General features: G+C 41.4%; 1 protein-coding gene across 1 annotated transcript; it reads right to left on the bottom strand.

Moving 5' to 3' along the window:
• Positions 1-1,881: 1,881 nt before the first annotated feature.
• scamp4 (secretory carrier membrane protein 4) lies at positions 1,882-16,847 on the bottom strand. The gene is made up of 7 exons (XM_050054105.1): positions 16,738-16,847; positions 12,392-12,418; positions 12,133-12,261; positions 11,815-11,971; positions 6,690-6,791; positions 3,709-3,826; positions 1,882-3,575 (listed from the first exon to the last, which is right to left on the bottom strand). The coding sequence occupies exons 2-7, from the start codon at positions 12,396-12,398 to the stop codon at positions 3,387-3,389; spliced, it is 702 nt and encodes a 233-aa protein (XP_049910062.1). The 5' UTR covers positions 12,399-12,418; positions 16,738-16,847; the 3' UTR covers positions 1,882-3,386.

The following is a 16,847-nucleotide window of genomic DNA, read 5'->3' as shown; positions in this document are numbered from 1 at the left end:
CAGTGGCACTTTAACTTGTTGTCTTTGATGGTGACGGCAACCAGATGCGGTTCACAAGCGTACACTGTGACCTGTAAATTTTGGCTTGTAATTTTAAGCTTTTATCGACCTTCTCAACAATAAAATGATGAATATATCCCTCCAATGTGTAGTTTAGGCCCTTTTGGTTACTTCTCAATGACAACTGATCGTTATGTCCCCAAAAATCATCAGTTGCCTCCTGTGAAATGCCGTGTACTGTGACACCTGCCATAGCGCCGGTCACTGAATGTTGATAGTTTGTCAAAGTGAGTGGAGGGGGGCGTGGCTTAGCCATAGTCAATTGGTAACTGTGAAAACATGGTGGCCACCCTGCAGTCTAACTCCAGGTAGTCCTGGCTGTATGTTGAGCCACAAAACCACTTTAGCATTGTTAGCTATGTTAGCACTACTAGCCATGCTAACACTGCTAACAAGGTTCGTGGCTCAAAGTGGAGCCATTTACTTGCTTGTAGTGCTGCTAGCTCCCGTCAGACCCTGTGTCAAAGTCTGTTTCCCCCGACCTAAACTGTACCCAAACCCTGCACTGCGCTCCAATATGTGTTTCCCTCCTGTTGATATAGCACTGCTAGGGCTCAGGGTATGGGTACAGTTTAGGTCGGGGGAAACAGACCCTGACCTAAACTGTACCCATACCCTGAGCCCTAGCAGTGCTATATCAACAGGAGGGAAACACATATTGGAGCGCAGTGCAGTAAACTGTGAAGCAAAATTAACCTACAGACTGATAACCAGAGATATTGGATAAAGCGAGATACCCCACTCAGCTCACTTCCTGATTCAGTGACGTCAGTGCCACGCCCCCGTAGGAAACTTGCAGCAGCTCTGGGGGAGAACAGGCTCTGATTGGAGGGAGAGCTAACCACGCCCACTAAGGAGACAGGAAGAGTAACCATTTTCTTAACATTGGATAAGCCTACGGTGGGGTATCTCCTTTATCCAATATCTCTGATATAACCAATCAAAAATGTTCTCAGCAGTTAATCGATTAGCATCTTTTCTCACCGTGGCCAGTTAGCCTGCAGGCGTGCTGTGTTTACATGGCAACTCGCACGAGACTCAAGAACGTTTAGAGACGTTCTTGTTCTCGAGTTGCAGGCTAACTGGCCACGGTGAGAAAAGATGCTATAAAAGTGGAGTAAATTATGTCTTTTCAAGTCAATTTTGCATGCCGCGGCTTCAGGGCACTTGGATTACAACGGACAAACCGTTCTGACGTTTTGATTTTGGACGTGGGTTCCACGCACTTCAAGTGAAAAATGCACCTAGCTGTTATCCTCCGATACCCCAAACGAGTTTTGTGGATTAAAAAACTACACTGGACTTCTTGTCGGCATTAGGGTGAGTAAGTACTGTCTGTATTTTCATTCTAAAGTGATCATTTCCTTTAAGGCCTGTGGATCATCAATCATCCTGAGTAACCTGGTCATGATTTCTGGAAGGAGACACTGCTGTTGAGTTTTTTAAAAGTATTTTTTTGGCGCACTGAGCACCACAAGCAGAGTGTCATCGAGTTCCTTTATATTCGAGAGAACGTAGATGTCTCTATGGGCGATCTCTCTAACGCTCTGCACCTCACCAAAACAATCTGGACTGTGAAACAGCACTACAAGTGAGAGAAAAATATGTATTTTTGATTTTGAAGTTAACTGTCCTTTAACACCATCATACTGTGAAACTGGATGTGCTGACATGACTAAACAGCTGACAGTTTGGAGTTCTGCAGTCAAACACCGACCTGAGCTGCTACGTTCTGTACATTTGGGGCCTTTCCTCAGATTTTCACGACAAAAACAAACCATAAAAATGTATCTCGCATTCAGCTAGGACAGGCAGACACGATGGGAATAAGAATATTTATTGAAATGTTGCAATATTTAAAGGTTACTTTAACATATCCATTTTATTTCATCACTTATCAAATAACAGAGAAAAATCAAAATACTAATCTTGGCAGTTGGCCATGAAGGACACTTTTGTAACAAGGAAAGAAAGATAAATCAAACTATGAGGCGGTGCTTTACTTCATGTAGGCTCTTTGGGATCATAGAGCCAAAAATAAAATTGAACTATTAGATGATCTGTATAAAAAGCCACATTCTTTGGGCTTGATCAAATTCTTCACCAAGGTTTGTTGGAATGACGTTATAATAGTCCACACTTGGAATATCAGAGAGCATTTTAAAGACCGACAACATTTGCATGCAAGAATTTGCTTCACCACAGATCCATCTGCTGTTCAGTTAGCCAAGTTGTTTGTGTTTATATGTATTGGTTACATGAGGTCAGTTCATTTGAAATAAGAGAATCCTGTTCAGTCACACACCCATTACAGGCTGCATGCAAGCACACTGCAGTCAAACACAAAAATTCAGTCTATCAGTGCAGAAAGTGAAAGTGAGTGTAACATTGACAACAGCAGATAAGGTTCTTTCACTGCAGGGCACTGACCACTAAAAGCAAACAGTGCAGCTTTGGAACCACAGAAACTGAGTGCAACACAATATCTACTCTGGGTGTGACTTTTTTTCAGTATCAAAATAAAAGAAAGAGGGAAGAAGAGTGTTTTTGGCACACGAGTGAGAAATCACGGGAGGATTACGCACTGACAACTTTTGAAATGTTTCCACACGTTGCTTCGGTGAAGCATAAGTCCAGTTTAACTAAACAAAAGCAGCATTTGTTAAGGCCAGAGTCAAGCAAGGTATTCTTCACATACAAAATCGGCACGCAATATTAAGGCGCATTTCAAGAAATCACAGCCAAAGCAGGCAAGCATGGAGATTTCAAGCACGGCGTATCAAAAATAAACTGACAGAATACACAGAAAAGAGTTCCACCAGATAAAAATCGTGCAGTTTGCAGACGTTCTCTTGTTGCAAAAGAAAAAGAGAAAACCCCTGTTGATCGGCATACTACAATTTCTAGCATGCAGATTTGGCAATACATAAAACAATGGTATCATAAAGGTCCATAAGGCACACATCCTTCACATACTATCCAGAAACAGTTCACACTCTTTAAGTTTTCAATTGCATATTTGCAAGACTGTACAGTTTCCGAAACAAAATTCTTTTGAGCATAAAACTGAAGTTCTCTCTCATACATTTTAATAATCTAGATGTAAACAGAAGTTGAAATGGAATGGCAAATTTTAAAGATAACCCTATACTACAAGTGTAGTAATGAGCTTTAGTGGCAAAACTCTTTGATAAAACTTGTTATAGCATCCTCTCATTCAACACAAAGGCTATGCATTTTGTCATGTAAGGGTGAGATGATGTGACGCTTTGAGCACCACAGAAACCACCGGACATCTGTCTCCATCTAGAGGCCACTCTCAGCTATCACCAGTGACTGTTGTCAGGATAGCTCGGCACTGAGGCAGGGTACTGGGGCAAGGTCGGGCCTTGAGCCGTCTGAGCTACAGCGTTGAACCCTGCTTCCCTCACTGGTGCACTCTTCCACAACCCGGTGCTCCACTCTTCCTGAGCGCGCTCCAAACTCCCGCCTCCGCCACGGTACAGTCTGTGCACCTGCCGCAAGATAAGAAAGGAGAAAAAATAAGTTCCTATTGTGTGTTTGTGTCGAGCATCTGTGTGGGTTTGAGGGACAAAAACTAAATACAAGTGTGTGTGTGCATTTTAGCATGTGTGTGTGTTCACTCACCCTGAGGAGAACCAGTGCCATTAAAGCAGTCACCACAGTGAAGAGCAGAGTTGTGATAAGCATCACTACAGCCGAGCCCACATTTGTGCTGAAAAACATCACTGTCGCAATCCAGCCGCTTTGATGTGTTGGTGAGAGTGAGATGGAGGAGTTAGTGTTAGTTAGTGTATCATACAGTATGTCATTAGCAAAGTGGACTTAACACAAATATTCAGAGTTACTAATGAGCCATTAAGCAGTGAGGAAAGAGATGCAGTGGCAAACAGCATTGTGACGATCAGTGTCACATTGACTTTTGTATCATGAGGGAACGGTGTTGTTATCACAAGCAGGCCTTTAGTTACTGGACACAAATAATGCTCAGATTTAGGTTTTTGTTAAAGATTACATGACTAAAAATAAAACTATAGCTTCTTTTTAAGCAACATCCTTTTCCACAATAAGACCAACTGTAAGAATTTGAATGTGAACATGAAAGTACATGAGAAACTCCATCAAAAAAAGATATAATATTTCTTAACATTGTTAAAGTTAATTACATAACTAAATTGTTTAATTAAAAATGATTAAATGGTTATTTTAGATTATAACCATTAGAAATGTTAATGCAGAATTAAGGACAGGTGATTTTTATATATGTGACTATTTTATGTAAGTTTTAGAAACATCAGTTAAAAACAAATTTGTGAGTATCAGTGTGACACGTGTTGTGTGTTGTCTTTTTTTTTCCCAATCTGGACTCTACTCTGTTTTGAGTCTGAACGACTACTGAGAACAAACATGTTTTAAATTGGTCCAATATTGAGTGACAGGGCTGCAGGCTGCAACGTTATCACTCGAGACATGTTAGCATCCATTTACGTCCACTAACACTAGCCATGTTTCCATCAGCCTGTTTAGATGCACATCTAGAAGTATCGCATCGGAAAATTATGATGGAAACACCAAAATTCGAATTAAAATCCCCTGATTCGCACAAACTAAAACACGCTCGCTTTAGCCGGGTTTTGGTTGATTAGAAAAAATGTTGATTCGCAAAACAGGGGATGGAAACAGTTATGTTCGAATTAAGTCTGACATAGCGTACCTCTCTCCATGGTGATATCCACACTCCGGGTCGGGAAGGCGGTAATGCATTTACAAGCTGGTTGCCAACCGGCAGAAAACGTAGAAGAAGAATGCAAGACTTGTTTTGTTTCTTGTTTCTTTGGTTTTCACCAAAGTCCGTACATTTAATGGAAACACACAGGATTCCTATTTCTTTTAATGTGCATCCCCAATGATTCAAATCACTTTTGGATGGAAACATAGCTAGTGTTTGTTTTTGCCACTGACAGGCTCAGATTGTTACACTAAGTGTCTGACAGCATTATGGAAAGGATCCCTACAGAGACAGAGCTTTGTTTAAGAGTAAGATCCTTTTTGTTTGACCACAAACAGCTCCGAAATCACTATCAACAAACTCACCACACTTCATTTAAATAAGCAGTAATTGTATCATTGTAAAACATACTTCATTCATTCAAAGACTTAACCCTTAACTCACCCAGTTAGATGTGAAACACGCTGCCTCTATACACACTACAACTACTGTTTGTGTAAATGGAGTGTAGTGGAATTGGTGATGGCAATTTTGAGGCTGTTTCTGAACAAACAAAAAGGTCCATCTCTATAAGGATTCTCTCCATAATGTTGTCAGACATAATAATCTGAGCCTGTCAGTGGCAAAAACAAACACTTTTGGTTAATTGATGATTCAAACATGCACAGGGTGGGTTTCACCACTCCTGGATGCAGCACTTTCTCGCTCTATACTGACCCAATTTCAAAAAATGTTGTTCCCATTAGTTGTTAAAGCCAAGCTCAGACCAAAGATTTGTAACAAGAGAAGCTGAAACTTTCAACTTCTTGCAATGCGCTGGTCTGCACCCTTCTGAAAGCCTGTCAGTTTACACCAGAGCGACTAGATGCGACATGTATCATCTTCATACGAAAAACTCTCCGTATTTCCGTTCAGCTTTACAGGCTTATTTTGTAGCTGGATGAAATTTGCAGCTCCTTAAAATATGAATAAGGATAGTGACAGTGAGGTGCTGGCTACAAGTTGCATTTCTAGTAGTGATGAAACGGCTAAAACATAAAACGACCTGAGCATCACATGGACTGTATTCAAAATAAACACGCCACAATAATTTAAATGATCAGTGCTGATTAATCAGTCAGTGAGTACGTGTGTGTGATATACGCACACATACAGTGAGCAACAGTAGTGACCCGCGGACACACTGTGAGGACGGAGACTGACGTATGTATCAGCAGCCGCGGGATGCAAATGAGAAGGATTCAGGTTTGGTGAGGATGGAGGGCTGTTGTCAGAGAATGCCACGCCAAGCGAACACGCCGTCTGCTGACAGTTAGTAACAGACTTGGACAGCTGGCTTCGCTATAAGCTGATTTGCTGTTGAAACAGATGACGGGTCTTACACTCTAAAACCAGCCGCTGGCAACTTGACAAGCTGAGTTGTAGGTGACACCTTCAGGCGACTTGAGTCGAGCTCAGACGGGACAGTTCACACCGCCGCAACTTTCCTGTGCAATCTTCTAAAACAGTTTTATCTTCTTGCAAATCTTTGGTCTGAACTGGACTTTAGACACCAAACATGGTTGACAAATGCCAGACGTACCCTTTAATGTTCAGGGTAAAACCTTTCTTCCCTTATTAACATTTAACATCAAGAGACTGATGGTTCAATGTCAGCAACTCATGAACAGACGTCATCCGGAAATCAATAGAAACAAAAATGTAAAAAGCTGCAGATAGTGTGTGACTACACAAATCATCATGTGTGCAAAAGTGTGTGATGGAAAACACATTTTCCAGCTGCCGTGATCCTTTGACAAAAGCACTCATGACCCACTCTCTAGTAAAAACTGGCAGGCAACACGTGCACGGTCTTCAAAGCAGGTTTGGTTCAACTCACCATGTTCCCCAGCCTGAGAAGCCTAAAGTCTGGATGAGTGCCAAGACACACTGAAGGAAGAAGATGAAGAAGAAGGCCATGAAGTTGAACGAGCTATCGGCCCTGTGAGAATACAAAGAGAAAATACACAGGGATGATACAGGAGAGCACAAACGAACCAAGTGTTGCTCTATTTTTGTTGCAATGCTGTTTCCTTCTACTAGTCTTCAACATGTGGACACAATTTAAAACCATCTTAAACACAACTTCACACTTGCTTCGTGATCAAACTGTCCAAAGTATGAAAGTCGGGGTGATATGGCCTCGAACCATTTATCATTACATCACAATTTCAATACTTATCAGCATATATAACAATACTTCCTGATGATATAATTAACACAGCCTGGACCCACATAGGTCGCAGGTCTTTGCTAACATTTACACTTGCTGATTGCGAGATGATGAGCTTCCAAGCTTCTGTAGCCACCAGTCATATTTCCCTATTATTTTTTGAGTCACTTAAATGCACCACCTGACCTGGCATCTCGGGAACCTTTAATTAAAGGCAGTTGTGCTAAAGTGAGTGTGGGTGATGAAGACGCCACAGGGTTACAGCCTTTAACCACTGCCTGTTTAGTTTATCTTGGTTATCTGTCGGATGATGAAGTTGTTAAATACGCCATTGATTTGAACTTCGTTTTTCGTAAAGGCCTGTTTATTTGGGGATTTTTGTTTTCATTCTTTAAAAGCGACAGTCAAGACAATCAGTTGACAGCGTCATCCTGCAAATCAATCAACTCTTAAACCAACCGAAGCACCTGGATCATCAGACAGTGAGTACAATTACCCCAAAGACAGTGAGTTTATCATATCTCCTGTTAGAGCGTCTGTGGGCGGCTATTTTTGAACTTATTTAGAAACTGCAATACAGTGGTTTTCACATTTTTTGTGCCCGAGGCAAAATAAAGTGCAATCCAAAATGTCAAGGCACAACTGTATCATATCTGTGCAAAACAGCCTCTATAACACGTGTCATCACTCTGTTAATGTTTATTTTTATTTACTAACACCACATAACTTTATAACTCGCCAAACATCTTACTATATAATGACGAAAACTCCACGTTTTTCTCCTCACTGACTTGGTCAGTCCATGTGAAATTTGGCACAGTGGTAGAGGGTCATGGGAGGATGCCAATGAAGTAATATTACATCAATTGGCCAAAGGGGGGCGCTATAGCAACCCATTGAAATGTCAAACTTTGAATGGGCATATCTCATGCCCCGTATGTCGTAGAGACATGAAACTTTGCACAGAGATGCCTCTCCTCATGAGGAACACATTTGCCTCAAGAACCCATAACTTCCGCTTATATAGATTTTCCGCCATTTTGAATTTTTTGAAAAACACTTCAAATGGATCTCTTCCTAGGAAGTTTGAGCGATCTGCATGAAACTGGGTGAACATAATCTAGGGACCAATATCTAAAGTTCCCTCTTGGCAAAAGTTGGAAAACTTACTAAAACTGAGCTTCTATAAGGCAATGAATATTGCGGAGGGCGTGGCTCATCACATAAAGGTGTATAACATCTCAAGGGTTTCACCCATCACCACGCAACTTTGTAGGCATATGACCACACATAATCTGAGGGGACCCCTCCATTATTGACCCCATCAAACAAAATGGGGGCGCTAGAGAGCTCATTTCTTATCTAGGCCTAACCGCCATATGGATTTTTACTAAACTTGGTAGATATGTAGAACAGGACGCCTCAAGGTGACTGGAGAAATTTAACTCTAATTGGCAACTGGGTGGCGCTATAACAACAGAAAAATGCTTAAAAATGGCTAAAATGCGACCGATCGCTGTGGCTCCCCCTGTGGACCAATGTTGTTGTTTTTTTCTAATGTTTGGTATGACTAAGTCATGGTATGGTATGCTGTACATAATCACGGAAACTGTCAGTGTGTCATTCTGTCAGTCAGTCATTCTGTCTGTCCCACGTTTTTCTACTCACTGACGTGGTCAATCTATGTGAAACTGCACATAGGCATTGAGGACTGGCATAGGTAGAAGGTGACAAAGCTACCAATGGCTATGGACTTGTGTGTATTAACAAAATAAGTCAAGTATTGTGTTGAAACTTTGCAACATTAAATTAAAGCAGCAACACACCAATTTAAACCAGACTGGTTAAAAAAATGAAAAATTAGGTTATGAAACCTGTGTGTGTGTGTGTGTGTGTGTGTGTGTGTGTGTGTGTGTGTGTGTGTATGTGTGTGTGTCTGAGGTCTGCATGTAGTTTGCCTCCATTGCCTCATCAAACACTTTCACACACTCCAACATACAGTCTTGCTGCCTCTGGTTCAAACCCTGTGCTCTACTGAAGTAGGACAGGTTTCTCACAACGTCTGGTTTCTGAGTGCCTCTTCATCTAGCTTGGCACCATGTTAGCATTAGCCAACCTGTTCGAAAAGACGACGCACGCACACCGAGAGCTGTTTACGTCCCCATCTGCACAGGTGGTTACTGTGGTTTGCTCTGCACAATGAAGCGATCCATTTCCCCCTCACCGATGTCTCAGTCTTAATGTTGTTCACCACCTTCACACTGGCTGTAAAGCAGGGCCTTTGATGAACCAAACAAAACATTTCCACCACCTGGCAACTGGTGCAAACAGGTGCTGATAAAGAGCCGATATTGTACATTAAATAACAATCCTACTTTAAGTCTACAGGTGTGTGATGCTTCTCAACAGCAGCGGATACAAACACATACTTCAATTTAAGGCATTTGTACATTAAATTTAAGACTTTTTAACAGTTTGAAAGGCCTTTTTGAGGAAAACAAATTCACTGATTTTTTTCTGACTTTTCCAGGCCTGCAGATACCCTGATGATGTAGAAATAAAGCCAGCATGAAATGTTGGGTGGGTAATGTATCATCGAAGAATTATCTGACAGAAATTCATGCTCCCAAAGTTACAGATCATAAATGATTCATTTCACGCAGCCAAAACTCTCAACTGTAAGTATTTTCATATCAGATGTTGTGACTGGTGCCGACTGCATCATTATAATTGGTGATTTTCATTTCAGAGACACATCTAAACAGAGCGTTCACATCAGTCACTGGCTACCTCTGAAACCACAGCATCATCAACTTCCTGTCAGTTACATCTTCAACGTACTATAATGCTCTTTTTTCTCACAGACCCATGACATCAACAAGAGTCTTCATTCGGTCCGAAAGGCAGATGTAAGAGTCCCTACAAGGTCTAAGAAAACACCTGTCCTGATATCTTTGTATTGGCTTTAAATGGATGAACTACTTCCTACATCTCCTGTCTTCTAACTCTGTATACTCCATCACGATGCTGGTTATTATAATTATTTTCAGCTTCGACCAGCAGCTCTATAGCTCATTCCATCTGCCCACAAAAAATGTTTTCACCCTTTGTTGGCCGCAGATTTTGCCCCAGGAGGCTAAAACTGGCAAGTAAGTGTGTGTGTGAAGTAGGGCTGCCACTAACGATTATTTTCATTGTCGACTAATCTGTGCTGCCACTAACGATTATTTTCATTGTCGACTAATCTGTTGATTATTTCTTCGATTAGTCGACTAGTCATTTCATCGAAAAATGTGTTAAAATGTTGAAAAATGTCGGTCTGTCTCACCCAAACCCCAAAATTACGTCATCTAATGTCTTATTTCATACTCACGCCAAAGGGTTTTAGTTCACCGTCATGGGAGAGTGTGTAAAGCTGCCAATATCTGAACGTAAGAAGCTGCAGTAAGAGTATTTTGGGTACTTTATAGTACTTTTCTATGAAAAATGACTCAAACCGATTAGTCGACTACTAAAATAGTCACCGATTATTTCAATAGTCGATTAGTCATCGATTAGTCGACTAATCGTGGCAGCCCTAGTGTGAAGGTGTGTGTTTGTGTTCATGTCAACTGGCTAAAAGCAGAGGATGGCAATGAAAGTGTCCTACTGCAAAAAGGTGCAAAACTTCCCAATGGATTCACAGACTTGCCCAAGATTCTGAGGAAAGTATGGACATGAGCCAGAGGACAGCTGATTAAGGCCCCATCAGCTGGAGGCGGCTTTTGTTAATGTTTTAATGAGAATGACGCTTTTTGCTCACGCTTTGGCCAGAGCCCTCTTTATTCCTCAAGTTGAAAAAACGTAAGCTCAGAGCAGAAAAGCGCCTCATGTCATCTCTGCTCTGAGAAACTGGTGGTGGCGGTTGCTGCATACCCAGAGCTATACGACTTCACAAACTACAGCTACCATGATTTCAATAGAAAACAGCAGGCGTGAAAGCAGATAAGTGCAGTACTATAAACGTCCATGATGGAGGAGAAGCTCCTGGACCAACTGGTGGTACTCCCCATGATCCAGCCTCTTTTTTAGGGTCTCATGTACCCACACAGATCTCTGTTTATCTGCTGACAGCCTCTCACCCTCAACCAGAGCTACAGACAGTACCCTCTGCCTCAACATGGCAGCAACTACACACTGATTACTGCTGGATAGATAAAACAAATAAATACATACATGGTGGATTGATTACACGGGAGGGTTGGGGTAAGGTGGTGATGGGGGGTTGCCGCATTTGTTTTTACTAGTGGCATTCAGTGTTTAAAAAAAGGCAGTGTGGTGCACTTTGCGTTTTGCAACCTGCAAAAAGCTTTGTGTGATCGGGGCCCAACTGTTCACACTAAGTGACAAAAGGGTCAACGTGTGGATGCATGCGCACAAATGGTTGCAGCTATTGCAAATAGATTGTAGATTTAACAAAAAAAATATTTTGCTGGTGGACCTTCTGCTCATCGAGCTTGCTTTTTTAAAAATCAACTCCCCATGCAAAGTCAGGAGGCAGGTTCTATTGAGGTTTTCAAATCTGGGCTTAACACCCATCTTTGAAACTGCTGAACCTCAGTTGTGTTATTATACAAACATTCCTAATTATGTGTTTGGGATTCTGCCTGTATGTTTGTGTGTGACATCTCATACTTGTGCATCTGATGTTAGATTTTAACCTGTTCAGTTTGCAGACTCTTTGGGTGGTGTGCACTTAGAATAAGCTTACGTAGAAGTTCAGACATTGTTTGATGACCAGATGGTGACTAACCTGAAGGCTTTGTAGAGTGGTCTGAACCAGCAGGTGTAACTGCACGGGCTGAAGAGGATGAGCCAGAGCAGGGAAAAGCCAAAGTTTTGAGCGCTTCCACCCCCAGCCCACCAAGCAATACATGAGATCACATTTATGCACAGCGTGCCTGAATACACTGCAGAGAGAGAGGACAGTGAAGACATGGACACAAGTAAAAAGGGAAGAAGGGTCATGATTGATTTTGCAACATGGCAGCAGAGAGGAGAACGCATGTTCTTTGTCCGAAAAATGACTAACACAAAGTTAGGAAATGTATGTAAAAAAAAAAAACCTTACTCATCCATAGTGTGTAGACTCTGCGCACCAACTGCTGGTGTGGTGCAGGAATTTCCTCTTCAATGTTCTGGTAAAAGCACGGCTTTATTCTCATGAACTGAGGCAGGGGAGGAAAGTTATTGACACGCTCTGAAACAGAAAGCAAAGTGTTATCCTGATGTCACCTTCTTACTACTTTATATTCCTGTTTGTCACAACATGCCTGATTACAGGGAGGCGGAGAGAGGAGATAGATAGATAGAAAGTTAAAGTGACAAACCTGCCATTTTGATATCCCAATTCTTTCCTGGATGATAAAAATATACAGAAATGGAAAAAAACAACATTTAACACTCACACTTTGATCATATTTCAGTCAGGAAACGTTTCTCCATAAACCAATTTTCATGTCTCATTACTGGGGGGAAGTCAGGTGTTTTGGGACACTTCGCCACCTAAAATTCCTTAACGGGTGTGTCTCTAATGTTTCTATAAAGAAAACATGCTGCCAAGTAAAATGCTTTAAAAACTTTGGACCTTCAAACACATCAAGGACCCCGACCTCACTCCAATGTTCAGGTTAAATGGGACCGACATGTTTGTTTCTTTTTTTAATGGTTACATCAATCTATCGGTTCAGTCGTTAATTCATTAAATCATTAATTTAACCTAACTATTCATTTTAAAAAGATGGTCCAAATGTTCTGCCATGCTTTCCATATTATTTTTGCTTTCTATTTCCTTGGTGCGATATTCTCAGTGGACGTGCATGTGTCATAGAAATGTCAAGAGAGGATGGCAGAGAAAAAACACACACACCAATTCAACTGTGCTGGACAGCAACAAAAAAGATTCACAGGATGAGATCGAAGCCAAAAAATGTCCCAGAGTGGCACTGATGATAGTCAAGGACTGAAAGGTTTGCTGTTGTTGTTTTGTTTTTTTTAAATCACATTTTATCATTATTTTTTGCACTTTGAGGACTTATCTTTTTGTGCACGGATGTTTGGAATAAATTGCGATTTTTTGGCTTCGATCTCAGCCTGTGAATCTTTTTGTTGCTGTCCAGCTCAGTTGAATTGGTGTACGTGTATTTCCTCTGCCATCCTCTCTTGAGTGTCTCTTGTAACAACACACCCAAGAGTAAATTGTCGCCCTCAGCAGGCGCAGCTTCTCAGCAGCCTAAGACTTCAGAAAAATGTCCCATTTTAGCTTAAAGGACAAGTCCGGTATTTTGCACTTTGAGTAGCTTAAAGGACAAGTCCGGTATTTTGCACTTTGAGCATAATTTCTGGGCTGTTTATGATGAAATAGAGTGGTTAAGACCAAAATAGTGATGACTGCTCATTTTCGGAGAATATGGCTTTCCCTGCCTGGCTTAACACTGCTGCCTATGGCCATGTGTGAACCTGTCCAAAAACCACCCTGAACGGTCGTGTTCAAAGCCATGAAACTCACTGAGTGGTCAGTGGTGTTCGTTGATGTTCTGACATAGAAATAGAAGCAAACTGTGGTTTCTGTGATGATTTATTTGACTTTTTGTCTAACCCACTGGTTTTCTATAGAAGCCTCATTGAGCGCGTTTACATGCACACTACTAAACCGATCATTATCTGATTTCTGGAGTTACCTGATTATTCAAGTGGTCACGTAAACAGCATAATCCGATAGGCTTTATCAGATAAAAGCCATTATCTGATTATGAGAAATCAGATAAACACACCTAGCTTTTTCCCCAATAGTCAGATTATTCGGTGCATGTATACCCTTTAATCTGGTTTCTTTCGGGTTTTGCTATTTTATACTCCCACTCCACTACATTTTAGAGGGAAATATTGTACTTTCTACTCCACTACGTTAATCTGACAGCTTTTGTTTCCTTTCAGATAAAGATTTTACATAAAATAATATATTTTTATATTCTCAGTGTTTAAATTGTCACTTTTATTTTATCTTACTTATATGTTATGCACTTTGTGTGACAAGTTTATATACAATACACTTGTATATTGCACTTTGCAGTACTTTTACTCCGAATCTACCCAAAGTATGTAAAATTGGCTCCACATTGATAAACTACACATTAGAATGCTCTCACATGTATTTGTTAATGATAAAAACAAACAGTACTGTAAGAATATAAGCTGTCAGCATGATGAGTGCTTTATTTTGCAAATATATGACTTGCGTACTTTTCGAGGTTTTTCAAGGATATGAGTACCTACTGTAACAGGAAGTTTGAGTTTTATGTCATGTACTTGAGGAGAAATCCAACTGAAGGACTGAATCATGTAAACCAGGTTTTTCTGATTATCAGATTATTGAAGTGCACGTAAACGCGTCAAATCGGATTATTACCATTACCTGATTATTCCCAGTTATCTGATTATTGTGCGCATGTAACCGTGCTCAATGTCTGTTGGTAGTAATCCGCCACTGGAAACAGAATTGTAGCCATCGTAGTCTTTGAGCTCAGCGAAAGTGCCGGCTCGACAGTGCTGTGTGCGCTCCTGGAGGAAGAACGAGAACCAACGAAAAAGTTTTGTAATAAGTTTAAACACCTGCACAATGGATTACTCGCTTGTAAAAAACCTTCGCAGTATGATGCCTTTAAACACAACGCCAACCTCCTTCTTCTTAGAGTTACCGACACCAGTATCGTAAATGCCTCCGATACTGCCTAAAATGCGGTATCGGGTATCGGCGAGTACAGCCTATGACCAATCTGATATCACGTAATGCCTCNAAGTTTAAACACCTGCACAATGGATTACTCGCTTGTAAACAACCTTCGCAGTATGATGCCTTTAAACACAACGCCAACCTCCTCCTTCTTAGAGTTGTACCGATACCGACACCAGTATCGGAAATGCCTCCGATACTGCCTAAAATGCGGTATCGGGTATCGGCGAGTACAGCCTATGACCAATCTGATATCACGTAATGCCTCACGTCATTACACATACATACGCTACAGGCAAACGACACGGAAATGGAGCGGAGTTTAAAAAGCATTCTACTGTAGCCTTTAAAATGTCTTTTTACCAAATTGTGTGGCTGCACTTTAACCTGTGTCTTGATCTGTGTCAACACTGGATAATAATAATAAAAAAATGTTTTATGGCATTCATTCTACTATTACGTATTTATTTCTTAATATTTTACATAGAGTTTTAGGAGTTGAGACATACAACAATTCATATCCCATCCATTTTTATTTTACGCGCTGGTATCGGATCGATACTCGCTATTGGCAGATACCTATGGTTCAGGGATCGGAATCAGTATCGGGAAGGAAAAAGTGGTATCGGTACATCTCTACTTCTTCTGCAGGAAAAAGTGGTATCGGTACATCTCTACTTCTTCTGCTTCTTTTCTGTGTCCCATTACATTGCAATGGTTTCCTGCAGGTTGGCGACACCCACGTAAAGGAGCATTATCGCCATCAAGTGGGCTGGAGTGTATAACACTTCAGGGTCAAACGAACGATCAAACAGAAGTTTAGACACGGGTGTGAGGCAGCTGAAAAAATAGTTCCACAGTCGAGATGAAGAGCAAAACACGGATGGAAACCACAGTTAGCTACGATTTTTATGTCAGAACATCAACGAACACCACTGAGCACTTGGTGACTTTCATGGCTTTGAACACGAACGTTCAGGGTGGTTTGAGGACAGGTTCACACATGGCCATAGGCAGCAGTGTTAAGCCAGGCAGGGGAAAGACAAACTCTCTGACAAGGAGCAGTCGTCACTATTTTGGTCTGAGCCACTGTTTCATCATGAACAACCCAGACATGGGCTCAAAGTGCAAAATACTGGACTGCTCCTTTAATTTTTTGTCCCATTTAACCTGAATGCATTAAATACTCACTCAGGACCCTCTCCCATATAAAATATAATGTGAAAATATTTCTGATTATACGTCCAACAGTTTATCAAATGCAACATCCTGCAACCAGTTTCTGTTACACCCTTTTTGTTTGAGCAGAAAGAGAAAGTCAACAGAACACATGACTTCCTTTACCAGTCCTGGGACCAGTGATTATTTAATCTTTGCTCTGCTGAGCTCAGTTATCTCACAACAATTAAAACAGCACTAATGCAATAACATGTCTGATGTTTGTCTGCTCATATTCAAAGCACCCAGGATGTAACACCTTATCTCTCTCATTTTACCTGAAGTCTCAAACTACCTGTCTTCACACAGGTCTGTATTTGCTCCATGACTGAAACACACTGATCACATTTAACATGCTAATGTTAAGCTTCAGCCTGAGTCAGTGACGTTACCCCGGTGGCTCTCTGCACGGTCCAACTTTGCTCAAACAGTTAGCTTAACTAGCTGTAACACAGCAACGTGTCACTGTCCGCTTGTTGTCGCGCCCACACCTGTGTGAGCTGCTCAGGTGTTCACTTCATGTGCCAGTTCACAGCAGGTCGCAGCTAAAGCGCGTTATTCTGCAGCTAAGTAACAGTACAGAGGCAGAGGTGAGCTCAGTGTCTCTTTATCTGCCGCTAACCTTTCTGTCTCATTTAAACAGCTGACCCGCAGCTGATAAGGAGACAAACAGCTGTTTAAGCTCGCGACTCAACCTGAAGCGTTAAATAAATGTGTAAATATTACCGGGATAAGGTTTATCTCCTCGCGCTTCCGTCGACAACTGCAGGGGTCCGGGATTCACTCAGGATGCGCTTTTTCGACCCCATCGAACACACTGCGCATGCGCAACACTG

The sequence above is a fragment of the Epinephelus moara genome, chromosome 10 (assembly GCF_006386435.1).
Source record: "Epinephelus moara isolate mb chromosome 10, YSFRI_EMoa_1.0, whole genome shotgun sequence".
Classification (NCBI taxonomy): Eukaryota; Metazoa; Chordata; class Actinopteri; order Perciformes; family Serranidae; genus Epinephelus; species Epinephelus moara.
Note: the sequence above shows the minus strand (reverse complement) of the source record. Positions and strands in the feature narration are given on the sequence as shown.